General features: G+C 38.1%; 1 protein-coding gene across 19 annotated transcripts in view; it reads right to left on the reverse strand.

The window, feature by feature from the left end:
- UBR5 (ubiquitin protein ligase E3 component n-recognin 5) overlaps positions 1–22,917 on the reverse strand; it is a 91,582-nt gene that overhangs the window by 58,365 nt on the left and 10,300 nt on the right. For 16 of the 19 annotated variants that reach the window (XM_075085541.1, XM_075085533.1, XM_075085544.1 and 13 more), the window contains exons 2-8: positions 15,356–15,400; positions 14,782–14,863; positions 14,525–14,601; positions 13,619–13,738; positions 10,363–10,552; positions 8,287–8,446; positions 989–1,138 (exon numbers count right to left, since the gene is read on the reverse strand). In XM_075085541.1, the coding sequence (XP_074941642.1) occupies positions 989–1,138; positions 8,287–8,446; positions 10,363–10,552; positions 13,619–13,738; positions 14,525–14,601; positions 14,782–14,863; positions 15,356–15,400 (824 nt within the window). The remainder of the gene's footprint in view (positions 1–988; positions 1,139–8,286; positions 8,447–10,362; positions 10,553–13,618; positions 13,739–14,524; positions 14,602–14,781; positions 14,864–15,355; positions 15,401–22,917) is intronic. The other 3 variants (XM_075085546.1, XM_075085548.1, XM_075085545.1) reach the window with 1 other exon arrangement.

Below are 22,917 nucleotides of genomic sequence, written 5' to 3' on the forward strand. Positions count from 1 at the left end.
GATGACCACATTATTATATCATAGATTAAACAAATTACGCCAAGTCTTGGCTCTTTTGCTCTATTAGAGAATTGGGAAAGTTTTTACATAAGCCAAACACAACAGCTTGTCTTACAGATATATTTCATAAAGTTCTGCAACTGTTTTCTAGCAAACATCACACTGCCCCCTAACTAATAATTTTGTAACAGGAACTCACATGTTCAGCAATTAATACACTAAAACATGTTCATGAAAGGCAACAAAACTCCACTAAACAATCACAGCAGAGGTTGGATTAACAGTTTGGAAATACTCTAGGCATTTGCGCAACAGCTTCAAAAAGATAGGAAATTGCTGCATGGTCTGTTATAAATCTTTTAAGTGTAATATGCTTTAAAAAAAAAGTGAAATGCCTTAAGACTACTCAAGGAGTTTTATCATCAGCTGCCAATAGTTCTCTTTATCTGACTATAAAAATGTTTCCAAAAGTAAAATTTAGATTTCTTCTCCCTCCTTAGTATCTAAAGTTCCTCATTCCATAAACGTAACTTCTGTCACGGAACAATTAAGGAAATGTGAAGAACAGTGGACAAAGAGCAACCCAAAATAAGAAAAAAAAAAAATTAAGAATGCTGCATGTCATCAGTTGTTACTCATTTTTGAGCCAAATTAAGTATTTGTAACACAATCCATGTATTAGTACGTTCTTATACTACAGTTTAAAATAAACTTAATGTGCAAAAATTTTATAACACCTTGCAACACCAGTGATCAACAATTAAATTTAATACATGGCTATCAAGAATCTTGCAGAACTTACCTGCTAATATGCAGAATTCATTAATAATTCTGATAATGAGTAACAGTCTATTTGTCTACTCTGTATTGGACAACATATCACAGTCTACTTTCGCATTAAGTCAGAATCTAAACCACCCAGTGTGTACTATCACTAGCTTTTTCCACAGCAAACTACTTATTACAAAGAAAAAAGGTGCAAAATTACCTCTGGATGAGCCTAGCCTGGAAAGTGATGAGCGCCGAAAGGATGGATAACCAAAGTAACTAATATCTTCTGAAAACATAGCATCAGCATCAATAATGACACTTGGGTGAGCAGAATGTATGTCAGCATCCAGAAGAGACATAAGATCCTCTATAAGAGGAGACAAGGGTCTTAAGTGAATAATCAGCTACTTAAAACATCAGCTAGAGAGACCATCAACTAAACAAATATCAAAACAAAAAAATCCTATCTATTAATTAAATTTCTGCTCTTCAGATTCACCAGTGTAAACTCATGTGCCTCTATGCAACCACATTTACAATCAAGCTTGGCGGACTAGTGAACAAAACCAGTTTCCCTACACAAACTGCTCTGTCGCTTATCTAACCACATTTCCCAAACAAGACTTGCCCAAAACACATTTTTCTGTAACACAAAGTCAAACTTTAGCCTGTCACTTGAAAGAACAAAGCGCTAGGCTAAGACAGATACATACATATACATGTGCACACACACTCATGCACGTAATGCAGAACTCCAAAGACGACCTAGAATTAAAGGAGGACAGAACTGATAGTGAAAGCTGGCCTTCACAAAGTCAGGTCAAAGGCTGTACGTTCCTCCACGGAACGTCATTCAGAGAATGACGTACTTGTTTAATTCACAGGCTAGTAGCTCGCAGCTCTCAGTACAAATCTTTAAATTAAGAACAACATTAAGTATAACAACAGTTATTTGGGAAAAGCACCATTTTTTAATACCATGCAGTTAAAAAAACACAACAAACAAGCAAAAAAAAAACCCACAACCAAAACCAAAAAGATGAATTTAAATACTGTGACTGCCCTAGCTTCTATGTTAGAAAACTTGAGTTTCTCTGAAGTATTGGTCATCATTAAAGTATAAAACAATTTTCTCCATCTACTAAACTATAGCTACTATCCACACACAAAAGAGGCTACTGAAAATTCATGTAATTTATTGAAGTCCAGCAATATGGATCAACAAGACAACTAAACCTGACTACCATCGTGCTGCTACAGAAAGGACAGTCCTCCTTCCCTCTTTCATCCATGTGGCAGGTGCCTCCTTGGGGTAGGGTGGGATTTCTACATCTACAACTAGCACATTCACCCAGTTTGAAACAATACGTCAAAGGGTATAAAAGTAAGGTGGGAAGCAATCTTCAGATTGAGTTAACCGGGTAGTCAGAGCCCCAAAGGTGATGTCTCACCACATGCAGCAAAACTGATCAGACCCTACTGCTGCCAAAAGAGACAGTTCTGCTCCTTCCCAAACTTTCAAGCAAATCTGACTAAAAAAATTAGGCTCCCCTAATTAGGTTTCAGCTAACCCATGCAGGCACACAAACCTCACCACCATGCAAGGGAATGGCAAAAGAGCTCCTTCTGGCAGCAGGACAACCTCATCTGCTTAAACCACTCCTGAAGCTAGCATGAGGCTACACACAGAACTGTGCTCCACTTCAGGGAACACAGAAGGAGCACATAATGTCAACACATCCAGTTATCAGCCTCAACCTCACTGTAAGCACAGAACAAAACAGTGGCTAGAAATCAAGGTTTGAAGTTAAATAAAAGCATTCTTAACAGTAGGAACTGATTATCATGGGTCGTCTTCTCAGTGTCTGGAATGAAGGGGGATGGGGCAGGGGAGGAACACAAAGGAGAGGGTATCCCAAAACTGAAAAGGGGTCAGAAGTCCATACTTACAGCCAATATTAATTCACTTAACTGTTCCACTTACTGATATTGAAAGCATTAGACACTTCCACATCCCTGCACATCTGAATATGCACCCTTTAATTTCTAAACTCTCTTCAGCTGGAAATGTAACACATACCAACTACAACCAGCTGTCCCCAGAAAAACAGCGCTGAACTAATGAGTTCTGGAGATTTCAAAGCACAAATGCTTTCTGCATTAAATAAGTAATCCATTCGAGTGTAGTCTGTGCTTCTAAAAGCACACTGTTTGGGACTCAATGGTCCATGCAGTATGTTTTAGGAAGTCATCCTTGACAAACTGCTTGGAAATTGTAGTCAAAAAAAAAAAAAAAAAAAATCAGATCTGGCAAACAGGCTCTGTCTTCAGATCCCTCAGAGCAGCCTTATCCTGCAGGCTACTTTATCTATTTCCCACTGGCTTTCCACAACAATAAAGCAGCAGTACATCTCACCGTCAGAGTGTCAGCTTGTGAGTTCCAGACTTTAAGAGCTGGAAACACAACTGAGACTCTGCTGTATCTCCCAGTATTCACACACTGCTCCTCTCCCCTCTTCTCACGCCCATCACAACCATCTCTTCCTAGGTAAACTCCAACCTCTCTACAGTCTAGCAATTCATTCTTATTTTTTTGGTCACTATCCAGCCAAAAATTACAAAAAACTTTGATCTCTTTAGGAATAGGATTGGCCAATACAGAAAAGAATTCTCCAGCCTTGTTCAAAATGGAAAATATGGTTTTGTTAAGGTAAGCTAGGCCAGAAATCTTGACAGAAAATACACGCTAACTTGTGACACACCCACCCACACATTCCCTTTCCACCATGTTAGGCATCTTGAGTTTAGCTGCATTTCCAAAATGAAAAGTAAAAATTCAAGCCATCAGACATAAGAACCAAAACTATGTGGTTTTTGGCTAAATGTTCATTAAGACAAGTGAGAAAATGAAGCCTTTTCTTATCCTCTTATTTCAGCTTCAAATCAGACTTTAATTTTCTGCTAGTATTTCTGCAAGAGATTCCCCTTCTTACACAGATACTGCAAGGCTACATCTAGTTTAAGAATCCGGGGGGGGGGGGGGGGTGGCCGGGAAACCACCATTCTCTGTGACTTTATATTTCTGCTCTTCAGAAAAATCCCATGGGATGACATCACTCAAATCTTGTGCCATGTTAGACCAGAATCAGACTTCACCCTTCACATTTAGATGTGATAATCCTGATCAATCTATTTATGTAAGAAAGTACCTATGATTCACTAGTAAATACCACTGAAAATTGGAAGGGAAAGGATATCCAGAAAAACAAAACAAAAAAAGACCCTCAAAAACCCATTAAAAAAACCCAACAACAACAACAAAGTTTCAGAATGCTCATAAGCAGCAATTCAAGTACTGAGAAAATTTTTATTTTCAATAACTCCATGCATAGCATTATCACTGGAGTCATTAACTAAAGGCGTTGCCTAGACCAATTCTGATCTCAAGCTGAGCTCACATTAAACCTTTTCCCTTAAGGGGGCAATCATAAGTTCTCTCCCCTCTTCTCAGCTGCATATTTTTATGAAATATTCAAGAATTCAAAGTCTCCAGTATCTCCTCATCTTTCAAGTTTCGATTAAATTGGCAAAACTGTGACAGTGAAAGGAGAGAAATATGTATTTTAGTGTCCTAGGAAACCAGACTCAAAGAGAACTCCAGAGGTGCTGGAACGTGTCCAGAATGAAGCTAGTGAAGGGTCTGATGAACACGTCTTATGAGGAGAGGTTGAGGGATCCGGGGTTGTTTAGTCTGGAGAAGAGGAGGCTGAGGAGAGACCTTATCACTCTCTACAACTACCTGAAAGGAGGTTGTAGTGAAGTGGGTGTTGGTCTCTTCTCCCAGGTCACTAGTGATAGAACGAGACGAAACGGCTTCAAGCTGCATCAGGGGAGGTTTAGATTGGATATTAGGAAAAATTTCTTCACTGAAATAGTGGTCAGGCATTGGAAGAGGCTGCCCAGAGAGGTGGTGGAGTCGCCATCCCTAGAGGTATTTAAAAGACGTGTAGACATGGCACTTCAGGGCATGGTTTAAGAGACATGGTAGTGTTGGGTTGACAGTTGGACTCGATGATCCTAGAGGTCTTTTCCAACCTTAATGATTCTATGAACTCATTTCTTGATAAGTTATATTTATTCAAAACATTACCCAACCTGAAGTTCATCTTAAAAAAAAAAAAATCAAATAAACAAAACCACCAGCAACAAAGAAAACCAAACCACACCAACAAAACCACAGAAAAAACATACACCTAATTGTTTTCCCCAAAGGCAAGCCACTGAACTGATCCTACACTATACTGCAGTTCCCATCTCCCCTCACTGCAAGCCAATACAGGAAGTACTGCTGCAACACCAGTCCATCTCACTTCTCTCCTTTAAAAAAACCAAACGGATTTGTAAACAAGCTTTTCTCAATTCCAAAATCCAAAGCAGTCTAGATGTTGCCAAACCTACGTTTCACAAGCCCCACTAGCGAGAACCCACTACATCATGCAGAAGTTACTGAGTGAACATGCACACATCTGAACTATACAAACAACAAAATATTTTAACTTCTACAGAATCTCTATACAGAAGTTCAATAGACCACAAAGCCCCGAAGAAATTTCTAATACAACTTGATATGTAGGAGCTGGAAAATTAATCTAGAGACTTTCAGGTCTTTTCTATGCTAAATGATCTTGTTCTATGTAGTTTTTGGCTTGATTATTTTCCTTATGTACTTGTTATCTATCAAATGAACCCACATTCCTCTCTGCTAACTATCATAAAACAAAAGACACAGGACTAGATTAGAGAAGTCAAAAATCAAAGTACATAAGGGTCCAAAATAAGTATCTAAGAGACACTTACTGAAGGCAATCTGTACAGAAAAGTAAAGTTCTGCTCTTCACTTCAGACATTTTGAAGAATTAGGGAAGAACTGAGCCATGTTTTTTGTTACCTTAGAAAGTTCAGGTTCATAACCCTTACAATACTAACTGGAATTTATCACCACTGATATATTAATGAAATTATGATGTATTAAACAAGATTTTATTAATTTCACAGTGGCTGAAAAGTATCTTAGATTTTTTATTACTTATTTTTATTTCTACAAATCAAGTGTAAATTACTCTTAGTGTTTTAAAAAAAGCTTCTCTGTCTTGGAAGGCTGAGAGGAGTAACCCCTGAACTTAAGGGTCACAAAGCACCAGACATGCAGAAGGGAGAAAGCAAAAATTAACATATGCTTTCAACCAAAATGCAAGAGCCTCTAAAATCCTGAGGCAAAAGCAGTCCTGTCATTTGCGCTTTTTTTGTGCTTGGAAGGAACAAAATCAAAAAGCTTTAAAGCATAATTTGACCTAATTAAAAAAAAAGGTAGTAGTTCTTTATCTTTCAGAATATTTCATAAAAACCTAAGAAATGAATGCATATAGCGGTTATCAGTTATCTACAGTTTTCTTTTATGACTTCTGATGTTATAGCTCCAAAAGAGCACCCAGAGGTGAGATGACAAGTGAAAGAAAGAAGAGGGCAAAATTTCTAGAGCAGAAGACTGGAAAAAAAGGTTCTACATAATTCTGAAGGACAGAATGCTAGTATTTTTCCAGAGAGCTATAGGCAAGTTTCTCTGGCCATCAGGTTTTCCTGAAAACTAGCTTGCATAGTTATATGACACACGCAAGGACTGGTAATTTGTATTACTTAATGTACCAACAGTAGAGTCATGACAGCACTGACTAGTGTTCAGCTAGACTTTTCCTACTGTTTTGATCACATTAAGATATCAAATAAAGTAATTTTTGTGCAAACTTGGTTTTGTCCATAAAACTGAAATAACTTAAGACAGAGAAGGCATAGCATGTTCTACAAATCACGAATTACACCTTTGAAGACTGGAGTTAAGACATATCAAGTTTCGTTTCAGTTCTCATTTCCCCGTCTTTTCCCACAAGAACTGGGGAAGATTTAGCCCAGTTTCTCTGCAGGGTAAAAGAAAAAAAAGCAAAGAAAATACTAATATTGGGAGGTTGCAATCCCTTATAGGAAAGATTAGTTTAAACGGGAGAAGCTTTAAAAATTAAGCGAAGGACAAAATTGTTTCCTGGACAGCTAGTGAGGACAGTGAAACTCTTGTCTCCATCTTAACCGATCTTAAACACAAAAGCCTCACAGACTGTAGCGCAGGCACCTTCAAATAAAAGTCATCAGTCACAGTTTGTCAGATGGTCCCTATTAACTGATCTCAAGAGGTACTAAGAGAATAGTTAATGCTGTAGAAAGCTGGTTAGTATGGTTAAAAGGAACTTCTACTGGAAATGATTACTAACATTGATTTATCTTCTGAAGGCCAGTTCTGGAGGAATGCATTCAGGAATGCTTTGAATACTTGGAAAGAGTTAGGAGAATTTACTTCTTCCAATGCATCTGCCTAATGCTATTAAGCTGATGACTAAAAAAAAAAAGACTTAAAGATCTTTCACTCCCTTTCACCAGAGGATTCTTGATTCTACAGCAAAATAAAGAAGCTTGACAGATGCAACTAAAACTAGAAGAGGCAAAATAAAATACAAAGCACTTGCTGCAGAACAAAAAAAACCCTTTGTCTAATCACATGATTGACAAGATAAAGATGGAGGAAGCCCATGAACCTTCCTGGTGAACCAGATGAGCAGAAAAAACCTCTCATTTATTAGAAACATATCAAAACGTCATTTTGACACAGAGAAAGAAAAGCTAATATGTGGTCAGAGTTTAGATGTGATCATTTCATGCAGGGCACCTAACACAAACATGAGATTTGGCTGCTATGTTTCCAAATATGTTTGCTCAGTAAGAAAAGATTAGCTAAATTATTTAGCCAATACAAAAGAAGACTTGAAGTCTTTTATAAAAAGCAGTTGTACGGGACAGACAATATTTCAAAAACAGCTGGGCTTCAATTTCATCATTTTACCAGTATATCCAGAATACTACGGCATTTATGAGGGGGGCCTGAGCTGAAGAATAAATTCTCAGCCTAACTGTAACAACTGTAAACTGGTTTGCCCTCACTCGAGGCATTTTGATTAAAAAAAAGCTGTATAATTTTTGCTCTAAAAACTGCTGTATCTGAAGAATATATGTTAGTAGTAAAAAACATGCAAGTCACTAGAAGGTTTTAGAATTAGCTTTTATGAGCAAGCCACACAGCAGTCTCAGCATCTTGTTGAGCAGCAAAATACAGACGTAAGTAATGCTGATGTTACAAAGCCTGGGATCCTTAAAAAAAAAAAAACCAAAACAAAACACAACACCTTTCATGCCACCCACAAACAGGGTCAACAGTTATTCTTCACTGCCTAATCTAATACCTCAAGACATCCCAGTGCATCTTTTGTTTTGTGCATCTTTAGACCTTGGTCCTGTAAGCAAGAACTGTCTTCACTGCATACCTTGCACAGCACGGAGCACGCTGTCAGTGCTTAAATGCAGAGAAGTAAGAATACACTGGCAATTTCTTATCAAAAGTTGCAGGATACAAACCTCCAGGAAGATATGATTCACTTGCTGTATCATCCCCATCATCTCCATCTTCATCATCACGACTCAACAAATTATTTACAGCAAGGTTTACATCAAGATTTGTTCTCTGGAGTTCCCGAATAATAATACTTCTGGACTTCCCTTGTAAAACAACTTGTGCCTGTAAGAGGAGAGTATAATTGGTTACTGGTCATTCTCAGCTCACCAACCACCATTAATAAGAAAAGAATGCTTAATTCTAAAAGAAGTCTAATAAAAACCAAAAGTCAATCACAGTATATAGAGACAAAGGCTCACATAGATTTTTCACAACACCTCATACTGGATGGTCAACCTTCTCTCAGTTCAAGTTAGGCCACTGAATTCCAAACTTTGGTGCTGAACTTCCTAATGGAATGTTAGAATCTGCTTCTTGAAATACTTAATGCTGTAGTTAAAGGATAAACAAAATCTGTTTTTGAGAATGTTCTATATGTTTCTATAGAAGTGTTTAAACTTACTATGTCAATCAACAGTTTTGCAATCAACTATTGTTCCAAAACTACACCTCAATCCCTGTCATTTTGGCACTGGTTTCTTTCCACTGCCCTTCCATATGTAACCACCTTACTTCCTCTGTTTTTCTTATCATTCCTTTTCTGAAGGCTTATCTTCAGCACTTTCTGCAACATTTAGATTTTGATTATCAAAGTGCAAATGCAGAAAAACCTTCCCAGTATTAAACAGATGCAATGAATTTATAAAAAACAGAAGCATCCTGGTCTATTCCACTAACCCTTGGACTTTGTTTTTCCAGGCAGACTGCTTTAGAGTTACCCCAAAAATGGTTTAGATACCTTCTGTTTTAAAGGTAGACAAAGTATGCTTTTCTCTTTTCTTAAAAAAGGCAAAAGATCACAGCAAGGGAAGCAAAGTTAGGACTTAACCAACAAACCATACATTAGATTATAGAATGGTGCTGCCTGGACCATGGGGTATTAGTCTGTTTTTCTATTTCATGTCAGGTATCGAGGATGCCAGTAGACACCATCAAAAAAACCTGGAGGTGAACAATGAAGTTAAGAAAACCCCATCATCCACAGTTGAAAGCGACCACTGGAGGTCATCTAACCAAACCACCTCCTGAAAGCAGGGCTAACTTCAGAGTAATCAACACCTCCACTGTATTGCCTCTGTGAAAGCAGAACCTCCCAGCTTTTACTGGGTTTTGAATTCAAAAGGAGAAAGGAACTAGAAGCCAGTCTGTCACTGGTGGGTCTGTAGATACCTTGCCCACTAACTCCTACCTTGTGCCAGTCATGCTATCGGCCATTCAAAGCAGGCACGTAGATTATTTTTAGCATAGCAACTAACATCTGTATTCCAAATACAGACCAGCAACTTGTTTTGAACTAAGAATTAAAATGCATTAACTAGTCATGTATTTTGAACGTATTGTTTTCTTCAAACATTGAGGAAGACATCTTTTTAACAAACTCCACTTAATCACACAATGCAAAGTCCACAAGCTTATTCAGGCTTTAGTGCATCAAGAGGCAAAAGCAGAGCGATTTATATCCAACATTCATCAGTTATGTTTACAAAAACTTAGTAGAGGTGTCCATGAAGAAAATCACTAGTGTTCTAAAGACAGTAAAGGTTTAATGTCTTTCATTTAAATCTAAAATGCATTGCTCCTTTTATCAAACAAAAAAAAGTCAACCTGCTCCCCTTCCTTATACTCCTTCAAGAAACTTAACTTCATTAGCTACACGCTTGACAGGATTCTCAAATATCTGGTTTTCTCACTACATCTTCCACCTGCAAATGAACAATGTATGACATTCCTTACCTAGATTAAACACATACCTTAGCTGAGTGGAAGTTTGGGAAACAAAAATTCTAGAATCAAAAAAAAGTCTATCATTCACACTATGCATTTAGGAATGAAAGCAGTTCAGCTAGAGAAAGTCAAACTTTTCAATTATAAGACATCATTCCTTGGAGAAAATTCACTACTGCTACAACACACTCCTGTTTGCACACTATGAGAAGCTCTCCAGGTTTTTGGCATCGAGCAGTTTCAAGCTTACATACCTGTGAAATGAGTTCCTCTGGAATGACTGATGCTGGAATCACTGGTTGTGGTTGACTCCCCAGCAGTCCAGATCCTCTATCACGTCCTGTGCGTATAACTCTGGTCTGCCTTCGAGAATCTCGAGCTCCAGCAGATGATCTACCAGAAGATCCTCCTCCACTTCCACCGACCCCTGAACTCCAGCGACTTCTACAAGATTTAGATTATAATTTTTTTTTATATAGCAGCATACTTTGGGGACTGCTTCAATAAGTAAATCTTTAGTTTTATTATTAATAACTTGTAGACAGTCTCTGAAAAATACTGCAAATTGACTTCATAGACAAACATTATGAAAGCATCTCTCAAAACTAGTAAGAACAAGAGCACCAGGCAATTGATAAAGTTCTGAATTACACAGAAGTAATATAAAACAGGACTCCAACTGGAAGTTGCACTCTTTCCTACTCAAATAGTTGTATGGATGTATATATACATAAATATATGTGTAGACCAGTTCCCAGAGTTTCTAAAAGCTACAGTATCAGCAGCGTAACATCTAAGAGTCAGCTGCTAAATTCCTACTGCAAAAGCACATATGCAGCAGCTTCATGATCACTGGACTCAGTTTGACAGAAGGTCACTATACTCAGGTCTTCTAAAATTTTTTAGTCTTGATTTATATTAAGAAATTGCTTAAGATTACACTGGAAAAATTAAGTAATCGACTGCAAAACAAATCTTGCACTAGATAGTTCTTTGATCCTCATGAATGGTTTTCAAGAGATAGTTACTCTGGACCTATTCCTATTGAAGAAATCAACAAAAACTGTATACGTTGCAAAAACTTGCCTAAACTCACTGAACAATTTTTTCATTTCTATGAGTCGGTATCAAAACAAGGGAGTAAAAAGGCAGTGATTTGTAGAAATAGACAACTCACCATCATTACAACCTTCCACTGATCTTAACGCCATAGAACTGTGTCAACTGAATCTGTTCTAGACATAATACTAGATATAGATACTCCGTTTGTCAGGAAAGGTTAAAAGACTTTAGTTAGTGCTTCAAGGTTAACTAAACTTTGTTGTACAAATCTACCTTAAAGGATACTGGATATGGTATTATTGCTATTTAATAATCAGTATCAGCAGAACATTCCTGCTCTCAACCACCCTAATCCTCAATCTCCTTACAAGAAAAAACATTTGAAGTAAGACAAGAAAAAAAGGTAGCCTCTGAAACAGCATCTAATAAGTTCACGTTAAAAGTATACCACATGTAGCTGTAAAAGCTAATTAAGAATACTTGTCTTGGATTTTACAGCTTAAATTGATTACTAACATCCTTCTCTTTTTTTGTTCTTTTTCTTTTTCCTCCTGAGAAGACCATGCAATCACAGAATAACTTAAGTATCTGCCTAAGGCAAGGCCCTGTCAGAGACATCTACATTTTCAGACAGCGATCACACAGGCAATGACAAAACAAAAAGCAATTCAATGAGGGCTTTAGGAAAAGTCTTCTCTCATGAATTCGAAAAAGAGCTCTGGGAAAAAAGGTACTACTGAAAATGGGAAAAAGCCCAAAACCAAACCAAAGAAGAATGTGACATTTTAAATAAAACCAGTCAATTCATCTGTTTCCAAAGGTGAGTAGGGGCTGAAGGGAAGAAGCAGCAGGCTGAGGGGAAGTCAAATTCCTCCTACACAACAATTCTCAATTCAACTCTCAGCAGGGAAGATGTGGGCTTAAAGAAAAGGTTATGTATTAGATTTTAATACTTATTACAGATGGATTTTCTACTTTAAGTTACAAACTATCAGTGGCAGACTTAAGACATCTAACAGTTAAAACCATTTATATTTGTATAATAATTCAAATATTCCAAGTGTGTCCTAACTTGGTCACATTATAGAGGGAAAAAAAGTCACAAGGAAACAGCTATTCCTATTAAAGCTGTCTAAATCTAGAATAAACGTTAATATAGAATGGAAATCTTTCTGCTGATTTCTGCTCACCTACTAGCCTTCCACATCTCTCCACCGCTCACTAGCATGCTAGCAATTTTCCAAATCCAGTGATCTAACCTAACGGCTCCACAGTTTCAATGTTTTTAGACTCAGTGTATTAAGTCAAGTATTCCCTTCATTTAATAGAGCAGTTATAGTGTCTACTGCTACTCTGCTAGTTTGGTGACTTTCAACTACCTAGTTTTGAAACGTGCAAGGAAAGAAATTAAGAACTCTTTGGGGTTGGTCTCATAAGCACACAGCTTCAGACAATTTTAACTGGTTATGCTCAGGTAAAAATAACAAGAAAAAAAAAAAGTCTTACACCTTCCACAGTAAGTTTTTAAACATGACAATACCAGTTTGCCTTTAAGATTTAACACATGGATTTTAGATGCACAAAAAGTTTGGGGCGTGGGTTATCTTTCATGCAACTAAGTCCCAGATGAAATTAGCTTATTTGGTAACATAACAAATTCACTGTTATGGAAAAGCTGTAGTTCCTCTCTCTTAACAAATCATTCACATGCAGAAACCAGAGTTTGTAAACGCAGTTCTCCTTACTATGGTTAGTAACCTTAGGAAGTTCAAACGTCTTACAAAAGCATATAACAGAGAGTTCGCTGCAATTATGTAATGAAGATTAATTTACATTGCTATATAAAGGGACACCATCAATTTTAAAGGTAATGATAAAAAAATGTAAGCCATATAGTAAGTTTATAGTACAATTTTAAAGGTTCTGAGCGACAACCTTTTCCAAATGCATAGTCACAGGAAGGGAAAATAAGACCCCCAACTAACAAAACACCACTCATTACTTGGGGCAAGGGAGAGGAAGGCACAATAAAACTGAGCATGGAAAGGTCTGCAAACATAGATAATGAAAATTATTCCTGCATAAATGCACTTATTTTGCTTTATGCTGCTAGCCTATCAAGGTCTAAATTGATAGTGTCCCTCCAAAAAAACTGCTTTGCAAAACCAAGGAACTAAAACACATTAAAAAAAAACACAACACAGCCAAAACCAAGTTATTCTTCAAACATATATGAAGAACACTCCGTATCCTAGGTACTGAAGGGTCACTTGCATATCTGTTATTTTAACCAAGTCAAGAAAGGTTTTTTTTTTATTATACCCTACCTACACAACTGCTGTAATTATACGTTCCCTTATACATACTGCATACAATTTATATATGTGTATACACATATACTCAAATATGGAAAAAACAGATTGCAGCCTCAATCCTATCAAAACTTACCCAAGGGTGTTGCCTGCCAGTCTGCCCAGAGTTTCAGAACCAGACAGAAACCATGGGGAGTCACTAGTCCTGCCTGGCCTGGATGTCCTTCCTGCCCCTGAGCCACTGCTCAACTTTGAACTGAAAGTAAAAGATGGTAAATCAGTCACAAAACAATCCCAAATGGGTTAAGAACAAAACCTGGAATCCCAGGTCTAAATTCTCAGGGACTTAGTCTGGTAACATACCAGCTTAAGCAACACCCTTGGGGAATATTCCAAACTAATCTAACTGTATATTAAGAGGTACACTGGAAAAAGAAAGTGGAAAGCATGCCTAAGAGATTTTACGTACATCGGCAATCCATAATAGCACAGTTGCAAATACATATTAAGCTAATTAGTGATCTGAGTTAGCCGCTGCGCTAAGTTTTCAGTTAGCGTATATGCACATATTGTAAACAGCAGGTGTTCTACCCATAAACCTGAGCCTGAGTATGCTACTTCGATATTAAGAAATATGAACCATTAAATAGTCCTATTAAGGGGGACTTACCTGGGCTGAAGACAACAGGTCTAGAAAGTGAGACTCTTGGGATGGGATCACTTTCAGAGTGGATTCTACATGAGGCTTAACAATTTAACACAGTTTCTTTCATAAGGACTATTTTTGGAGGGGTTTGTTTCTTGAAGTTGAAGAGATCCTGTCTCACTTCTTTTAGAATCTCATCTACTATTAGTTCCTACACGAGTTTGTCAAGCTAGGCTGTTAGGCTGCATCACCATAACCATTATGTATCTACTCAAAGTACCCATTCCAAAGGCAATCTAGTTTAAAAACAAACAACACAAACAAAAACCCAAAAAGCAGACAAGCTGCTTATCCAGTTCCAAAAAATGATTTAATATGAAGAAAAGTGTTTCTTACCCATCATTATTATCAGGTTTACCCAATTCCAATCTGTCTGGTTGAACTGAAAAACCAATCCTGCAGACTCTACCATCCTATATTTGAAACAAGAAAACCAAGTGTCCAAAACTGAAATGTAAGACAAGTTACAGAAAAAAATACCAACAAAAACAAGCCTTCAGTTACTGAAGAATTTTGAACAATTCGATGTTAGAAGAAATAATTTTAGCTGTATTGCTTCAAGTTTGTTATCTGAGCAGATTTAAGTACTTTACCTCAAGAAGAAATGCAGCATGATTTGGTCCCACCACACACTGTTTAATAGTGGCCTGTTCCAATACATTCAAAGGGGGGTGGCTGAAAACAAAAAGGAAGCATGTATAACATTTTTAAACTTCTAAACGCTGAAACAAAAAAGTGGTATATGGAAGGAACAATGTGCAGTGAGAGTTACTGATATAAAACCATTAAAAAATGACTAAACATGTGCATTAGTTGAAGCAACTATGAGGTATTTTTGGTCATTAAGCACAGAAAATGCAGAACAAAAACTTAAAGGTGGTAAGAGTTTTCATTTAGTTTGATCAGCAATAAACAACAGGGGTTATACTTCAAATTAAGGAGTCACTTCATAATGAGGGTATTTAATAACATAATTTACCATAACTGAAAACTTAACATTTTCTTCCTAATGTAAGAACTGTGTTATCTGAAGCATTTCTGAACTTTAGTATTAGTATTATGGGGGCTTTCTAAGGCTGTATCTACAATACAATGATTTGCTTCTTGTTGCTGTTAGAAAAATCATACTTTCCTGAAGGATTTACAGCAGCATGTGATATGCCTTACCTGTTTAAGTTATATTTGTTCAGCTTCTCTGAAACTTCCCTTAATCTGAAACAAAACAAAAAGAAGCTGCTGTTTGAAAGACATCTTCCACAGTACACAACATCCACTTAAGCAGCATGTTTATGACATTATGGGAGCAACTTACCACCACATTTAATGAAGCTTCATATAAATACTACTTGGTGTTAGGAGTCTGTATGAGAACTGGATGGTGTTCAGCTTCAAATCAGGTTTTTGTTTTGGAGGTTTTCTGCTTTAGAGATTTACCCTTCCACCTACTACCTTGCCACAAAACCCACGGTCTCTTGCATTTCTGTGTGTTTTGCAAGTCACTATCAAAAAGCACTACTTGTTACCATTTACAGCTTACACACAAAATAAGCAGATAAAGCAATAAGGATTAAATGTAGATATACTTGTGTTTCCTCGTGTAAACTTGAACACAGTATTCCAGAGCAGACAGGATTATCATTTTCTAGGAAACCCAAGTATGTGGCATGTCAAAGCCAAAAATATGACAGTAAGTTCCCCAAAACAGAAAAGACAGGAAAACAGATGCACAAAAGCAAGCACAAAAGGGTCAAACAACAAACTTTGACTAGTGGAAGAAACAATCCAGAGAAATTTCACTATATATACGGTTATGTAAAATAGTGCCTTTGCTAAAAGGGAAAGAACATTTCCAACAGTACTTCCACCTCACTTTCATGGCACCTCACCAAAAACAGAAGATCAGAACCCAAAAAAGGGCCAACCCACAGATCACTCCTGCTTAGAGGGTATGGTGTCCAAAAGCGGAAACCAACACAGTAACTCTTGTAGCATCAGGTAGGCATTTCACATAAAACGTGGGCTCCTTTCTTCCCAAAAGTGACAAGCAATCTGAAGAAGCCCCTAAACAGCTTCCAATTTTAGTTAGGATTCATCTCAGTTTTGTATCTTAATGTAAAGCAAATATACTATAAAAATAATGCAAGGTCTTCCTAAGAAAAAAAATCCCCAACTTTGGTATCATGTTTATCCTAGTATTCCACAATCTCCTTGTTAATCAGCAACGCCTTTCTAAACCTAACAAAAAGACATGCACACCAGCACTGTTTTCTTCTATCTGAATCCATGTCTTTAAACCCTTTCTTTTCACTTGTTTCACTTCTGTTTCTACACACAGACTGCTATGGACTTCAGTTACTTGCAAACCCTGAGCATGATAAAGAATACAGATTAGAGGTCCAAACAGCCAAGTCTTAACATTATCAACAGTGTTTAACTCTAAAGTGCTGGTCCTCAGGGACAAAAGGAAAATATACGTCTGTTTGAGAAACAACTCATAGAAATAACTTTCAAGCACAAGAAGAAAGGACCACAGTGGAAGGACAGCAGGAAGGAAGTGAACGTGCTTAGAATCGCCTTTTACTACCCAAGCCAATCCGCTGGTTTGTAAGTAGGCAATTTCACACTCCCAATTTCCAGCCACAAGTACTTCACACAGGCCAAGAGTACGTACACAGATACAGTAAGATTCTGTGAAGGCAACCCATAAAAGGGAAAGAGAGAACACAAACTTCACATGCAGTCTGTGTGAAACGTACCCCACAAGAGTGAACTACTGTGGGAGAACGTGGAATGAAACCCAAAGATGAACAGCACTTACCCCACACCTTACCGTATAGTTTTATAAAGCAAGCGGGGATCTGCTGCATAATATATGACTAGTTAAACGTCCCTGAAGTTTCGTATCTTAAGATATGAAAGAGTTCCCCACAGGGATCTTGAGCAGTTTTCCATCAACACTTCTCCTCTTGGCAAGCATGAGTAATAATGATAGAATAGGAAAACCTACCTTTAGTTCACTGCACTGCCTATATGAAAAGCTGACAGCAAATGAAGTAGTGCTTTATTGAAGATGGTTACTAGACTACTCTGAGCAACACCTAAAGCTTCCTTATATGAGCTCTGTGTCACAAATTCTTTGCATTAGCAAAGAAATAAACATTTTTCAATTTGTAAAAAATCATCATAATCCTTTTTTACTTGCAAAAAATAATGAAATGACAGGGAAGAAATATGCACAGAAAGCTAAGACTTGCATACTCAATGAATCTATTAGTAACACCAATCTCAAGAGAGTAGGTCTATCTGCAACAAGCATAGGTCAAAAGAGATCTAACGTTATTGAAAAGAGGCTGCTGTCAACGTTTAAGGGGACAGATGAGAGAATGAAATACAGAGACACTCCATTTCAAAATATTAAGTATTTTATAGAAAAACTGGAATTCAGTACATTTAAAAGTAACTTTACTGTATTTAAACAAGTGCTTAAATCTACATAGCAGAATTCTGATTTACAATTTGTGCTTTTACACAATTTGTAAGAATAAAAATCTGTTTTAAAGCTGTCTCAAAAATTATCTTTTTTAAAAGATACTACAGACTTCTATAATACATGTTTACCATGCTCAGCTCCCTGCAGCAGTCTGTCAGCAGCAGTCCTACCTTGCCAGTTATCCTGCAGGAATATTCATCTCTCTCAACAGTTCACAGACCAGCAAACAAATCGTAAGACATAAGCAAAGCCTTCTTACTGCTATAAGGTTTTACAATAGTTCAATGAATGTATGCTCAGCCTTCTCCCAGTGTATTAGGAAATTAACAGTTTCAAAAATAAAGAAGCAAAAAAAACCCACACCTACATCATCTACACTCAGTGAACATCTGCAAGATGTTCTCAAGCAGGCAAGTAACACGAAAAGCACAGTGCACTGTAAAAAGGAATCTCATGTAGCAAGATTTACATAATTTTCGCCTCAAAAACTTACTTGCTGTTGAACAGAAACAGTATTTACAGGAGCTAATATCTAATCTGACATTTTGCAGCTTTGGTCACGTAACAGTATACCTAGGACATTTATAAGTATTAAAACAATTTCTGCCATCTGTAAGAGATTAATTTCTGTAATGATATAAAGAAAGCTGTTTTTCATTTGTCTCTGCAACTTTAGACTAAATTTTTAAATGTCAGCTAGGTCTTTAAAGAATACACAGTTAAAATCACTGAAGATAAGCAATCCAAACAAAGGATTTAACCAGAGAGATGTAAAATGAAATGTTTGCATGCTGCATGTCTCCAGGAGGAAAGAAGTCTGTATTTGGTAAGTAACACAACAGAGTCCCAGACACATTATTCAGAAGATTCCCTTGGATTTTTCCTGAAGTTGCTCCTGAATAACTTCCTGAAGTTATTTGTACACTTTAAAGTTAAACTGTCAGGCATGGGCCCCACTACAAGAGCTTTACTCACTTCAGCACCACATGGTGATGGTTGAGAGTTGCAGAGGACAAAACGGAAAGGTACATGAAAAAAAAAAACAAAACACAAAAAACCCACCAGCTTGGTACGATGAACAACTTTGAGCAGGGAAATGAGAAATAAAACTAATTTATCCCTGGTAGATTTTCTTCTAAGCAATCAAGCCTCTTTAAGACAATATATCAATGAAGCCTGTAAGCCAACAAACTTAAGAGACTTTCACACCAGAGTAGAAAGAGTATACAAGAACTGATACAACGCTTTCCCAAGGGAAGGCTAACAACAAACAGATATACAAGGGGTGGGGGGGGTGGGTGTCAGAAACCAACTTAAGCACTGGAAAAGAGTATTGAGTAACATACCTATCAACACTTAAAAAATAAATACAACCTTCATCTCCATCCCTCAGTTGAGACCCTGTAGGACTCCAAGCACAGGGAGCCAGAGCCAAGGAGGCACCTATGTGGCCAATTAACAGGTTTTAGCCCAGCAGAGCTGCACAGCCTCCGGATCAAAGCCCTCTTGCTCTTGCCTATCTCAAACCATGTGGAAATTAAATTCTGTGCCTGTCTATCGGTATCATGAAAACAGTCTCAGAAATGCAGAAAACAGATTCCAATGAGAAGCTTAAGCAAATACGTTATCTTTGTTTCCTGATCCCAGGATGTCTTGGACACTGGATGCTGTCATTGATGTGAAGTCACATCCAGCTATCTTCCATGCCATAACACAGTGTACAAAAGGATCCCGCCCCTCACTGCCATGTCGAATGTTAGAAAGTGGTCTCCAAAGAGGCAGCCTTCCACAGTTTCTGTACCAAACACCTTTATCCTAACGGAATAAATGAAGAAATAAAGAAATAAAGGTGAAAAACCTCTTTTCCACCAATGAGTAGGAAGAAAGGGCTGGCGACAGGGGGGAGAAGATTAAAGTGTGCTTTAAGTATTAAGTCATTCTGGGTAGTAAGTGGGGAGCATCCATAACAAAAAAAAACTATAAGGTACAACACAAAGCAGGCAATAAGATTATCAGTAGGAAATTTAGAGTAACGCACATAAGAAAATAAAAAGTCCCAAGCGCAAATACAAAATAACAGCCTCCAAGGTAACCAATACAACCCAATACAACAATGCAACCAATACCCAATACAACAATGTGTTTAGACTGTAATACACACACCACTGAAACAAACAAGATGACAAAGAAAGTCATTGCTCTGCTCAGTCAGTGATCAGGTGTACCACAGCTTACACCGTGTCCTCTCCCCAGTCCAAGAAATACAAACTAGGACTTTTCAGTTACTACATACGAAACCAACACCTACTGCTCAGGAAATCCCTGAGCTGCATATTCTTAGAAGCTGGAAAAGCATGACTGTATGTTTGTCCTATTCTAACACTCTTCTCCTATCATCTAGCACTGGTCACTGCCACAGGAGGAGAACAAGATGGACCTGGTCTGACTGTAACAGCTATTTTTATGTTTCATGGTATCAACCAACACAGGTTTACAGCATATGGCCCCCAAACTTTATTTTCTATTTTGTAAGACTCTCAGTTTGGTTGATAAATGTAGTTCTGACCATTTAATAGTCCTCTCTGGAACAATGGTAACACACTGTGCTGAATCAGTAAGCTATAGTAGAAAGCTAATTTGGCAACCATCAAACAAATTAATCTCTTGAAAACAGTTTTCTGCAATATTGCTGAAAGGTCTTCAGGCAATACTACGATTGCAGAAAGTAAATTCCCTTACAGCAGACCATTATTATTTCATGATATAACAACACTGATATAGATAATGACCTGTATCAAAGTTAGGTATAAGCTAGCCCACAACAGGGTTAAAGCAGGCCAAGAAAAGTTAGCAAAGATAGGATAGTGGCAACGACATCAGAAGGTTAAAGACAGATACCAACCCATATCTATATTTGGAATTAAACACATACTGCAGAGGCAGGTAAAATTACTCACCTATCTTCCTCACTCTAAAGAGAGGGTAAGCATGTATTTCAGTTATAGTTTTAAGAAAGCACAGCATATTTCATATCACTGTGTAGGAGAATGAGGGAAAAGCAGTGGATATTGTCTGCCTAGACTTTAGTAAGGTTTTTGACACTGTTTCCCATAAGATCCTCACAGAGAAGCTCATGAAGTATGGATACATGTGCAGACAGTGAGGTGAACTGAAAACTGGCTGAATGGCTGGGCCCAGAGTGTGGTGATCAGCAGCATGAAGTCTAGTGAGGCCAGTGACTAGCAATGTACCCCAGGGGTCAACACCATGTCCAGTCCTGTTCACACCTTCATTAATGATCTGAGTGAGAGGGCAGAGCATATCCTCACCAAGCTTCCTGATGACACCAACCTGGGAGGAGTGGCAGATATGCCAGAGGGTTGTGCTGCCATCCTGAGCACAGCAACCTCATGACGTTCAACAAGGGAAAGCACAAAGTCCTGTACCGGGGGAGGAACAATCCCATGCACCAGTACATGCTGGGGGCTGCACAGCTACAAAGCAGCTCAGCTGAAAAGGAGCTAGAAGTTCTCCCTGCCTGGATGTGTTCCTGTGCCACTTGCTCTAGGTGTCCCTGCTCAAGCAGGGGGTTGGACAAGATGATCTCCAGAGGTCCCTTCCGACCCCTACCATTCTGTGATTCTGGTGAACACCAGGTTGAACATGAGCCAGCATCCTTGTGGCAAAGGTAGTGAACGATATCCAGGCCTGAATAGACAAAGTATTGCCAGCAGGCTGAGGGAGGTGATCCTTCCCTTTATTCAGCACTGCTGAGGCCGCACCTGGCGTTCTGTGTTCAGTTATGGGCTCCCCAGTACAAGAGGACATGGACATACTGGACAAAGTCCAGCAAAGGGAGACAAAGACGATTACAGGACTGATGCATCTCTCAAATGAGGAAAGACTGAGAATGCTGGGACTCTTCAGCCTAGGGAAGAGAAGGTTCTGGAGGGATCTTAACATACATAAACACCTAAAGGGAGGGTGTTAAAAGGACAGAGCCAGGCTCTTTCCAGTTGTGCACAGCAAGAGAACCAGAGCCTACAGGCTCACATGGAAACACAGGAGGTGCTGTCTGAACATCAGGAAACACTTCTTTACTGTGAGGGTGACCAAGCACTGGCACCAGTTGTCCAGGGAGGTTGTGGAGTCTCTACTCTTGGGAGTTATCCACAAGCCATCTGAATACAGTCGTGGGCAATCAGCTCTAGATGGCCCTGCTCGAGGACGGGAGTTGGACCAGATGACATCCAGAGGTCCCTTCCAACCTCAGGCAACAACCAATCCTAAAATAGCTATGACACAGCATGGCCCATTTTCTGAAAAAAAAAAAAGTTGTAATGAAATGTCTGAATATAAACAGAACGAAATCACAAACGGTATGATCCTGACAGGACCAGCACACAGTAGTTACAGCACACCTATGTGTGTTATTTAGCACAACATCCAGAGGATTTGGTAGTAAAGTAGATCTAGAGCTACAGGTTGCCTAAATGCCTAGCGGCGTTTCTGTGGAAAAAAATAAAAATACACTACAGAATAATGAGTCAGCCTCAATCTGATGTTATTCTATGACAGCAGACTTCCAAAAATATGGGTCACAGATTTGGGCAATACAAGACAGAAATCTGTTCTCTGGTGTAGAATGCATTTAATCATCATTCTGTGTTTCCAGACTCTGTTCAACTGTCCAAAGTTCTTGTAGCCACAAAGAATTTCTGTTTAACAATTAGCAGAAGGCTATTTCTTCAGCCAGAAGACCACTAAAAGCTAAACAATTGGATAAACCAACTCAGTTGGGTGCGAGTTCTGAATCTTAAAACAATAAAAAGTTGTAAGCTATCTAGCTCTCCATCATTTCAGTAAGTATATCCTTCTGTGATAGGAAATGTGGAAAATGAGAATTTAGAACCCCATGGTTCTTCATGGATACTTGAAAAATACTCATATAATAACGTGAGCCAGTATTACTATGTTGAGCAATGTATGAATGCTTGCTACCAAAATGTAGCTAGGAAGCTGTACACTTGTTTGACTAGATTGAGTGAAACTTAAAAGACCACATTTAGACAAAGGGGGAAAAAAAACCCTGCTTTATATTGTCACAGTTGCTGTAGAGATTGCACTTTAAAAAAACCCTGCTATCAAAATAAATATCCAGTCATTGTAAAATCTTAAAACCTTTTTGTGTCCAATAGTGACAGATTCTTAAACCTCCTTCAAGAATTAATTACAAGCC

The sequence above is a fragment of the Phalacrocorax aristotelis genome, chromosome 2, assembly GCF_949628215.1.
Source record: "Phalacrocorax aristotelis chromosome 2, bGulAri2.1, whole genome shotgun sequence".
Lineage (NCBI taxonomy): Eukaryota > Metazoa > Chordata > Aves > Suliformes > Phalacrocoracidae > Phalacrocorax > Phalacrocorax aristotelis.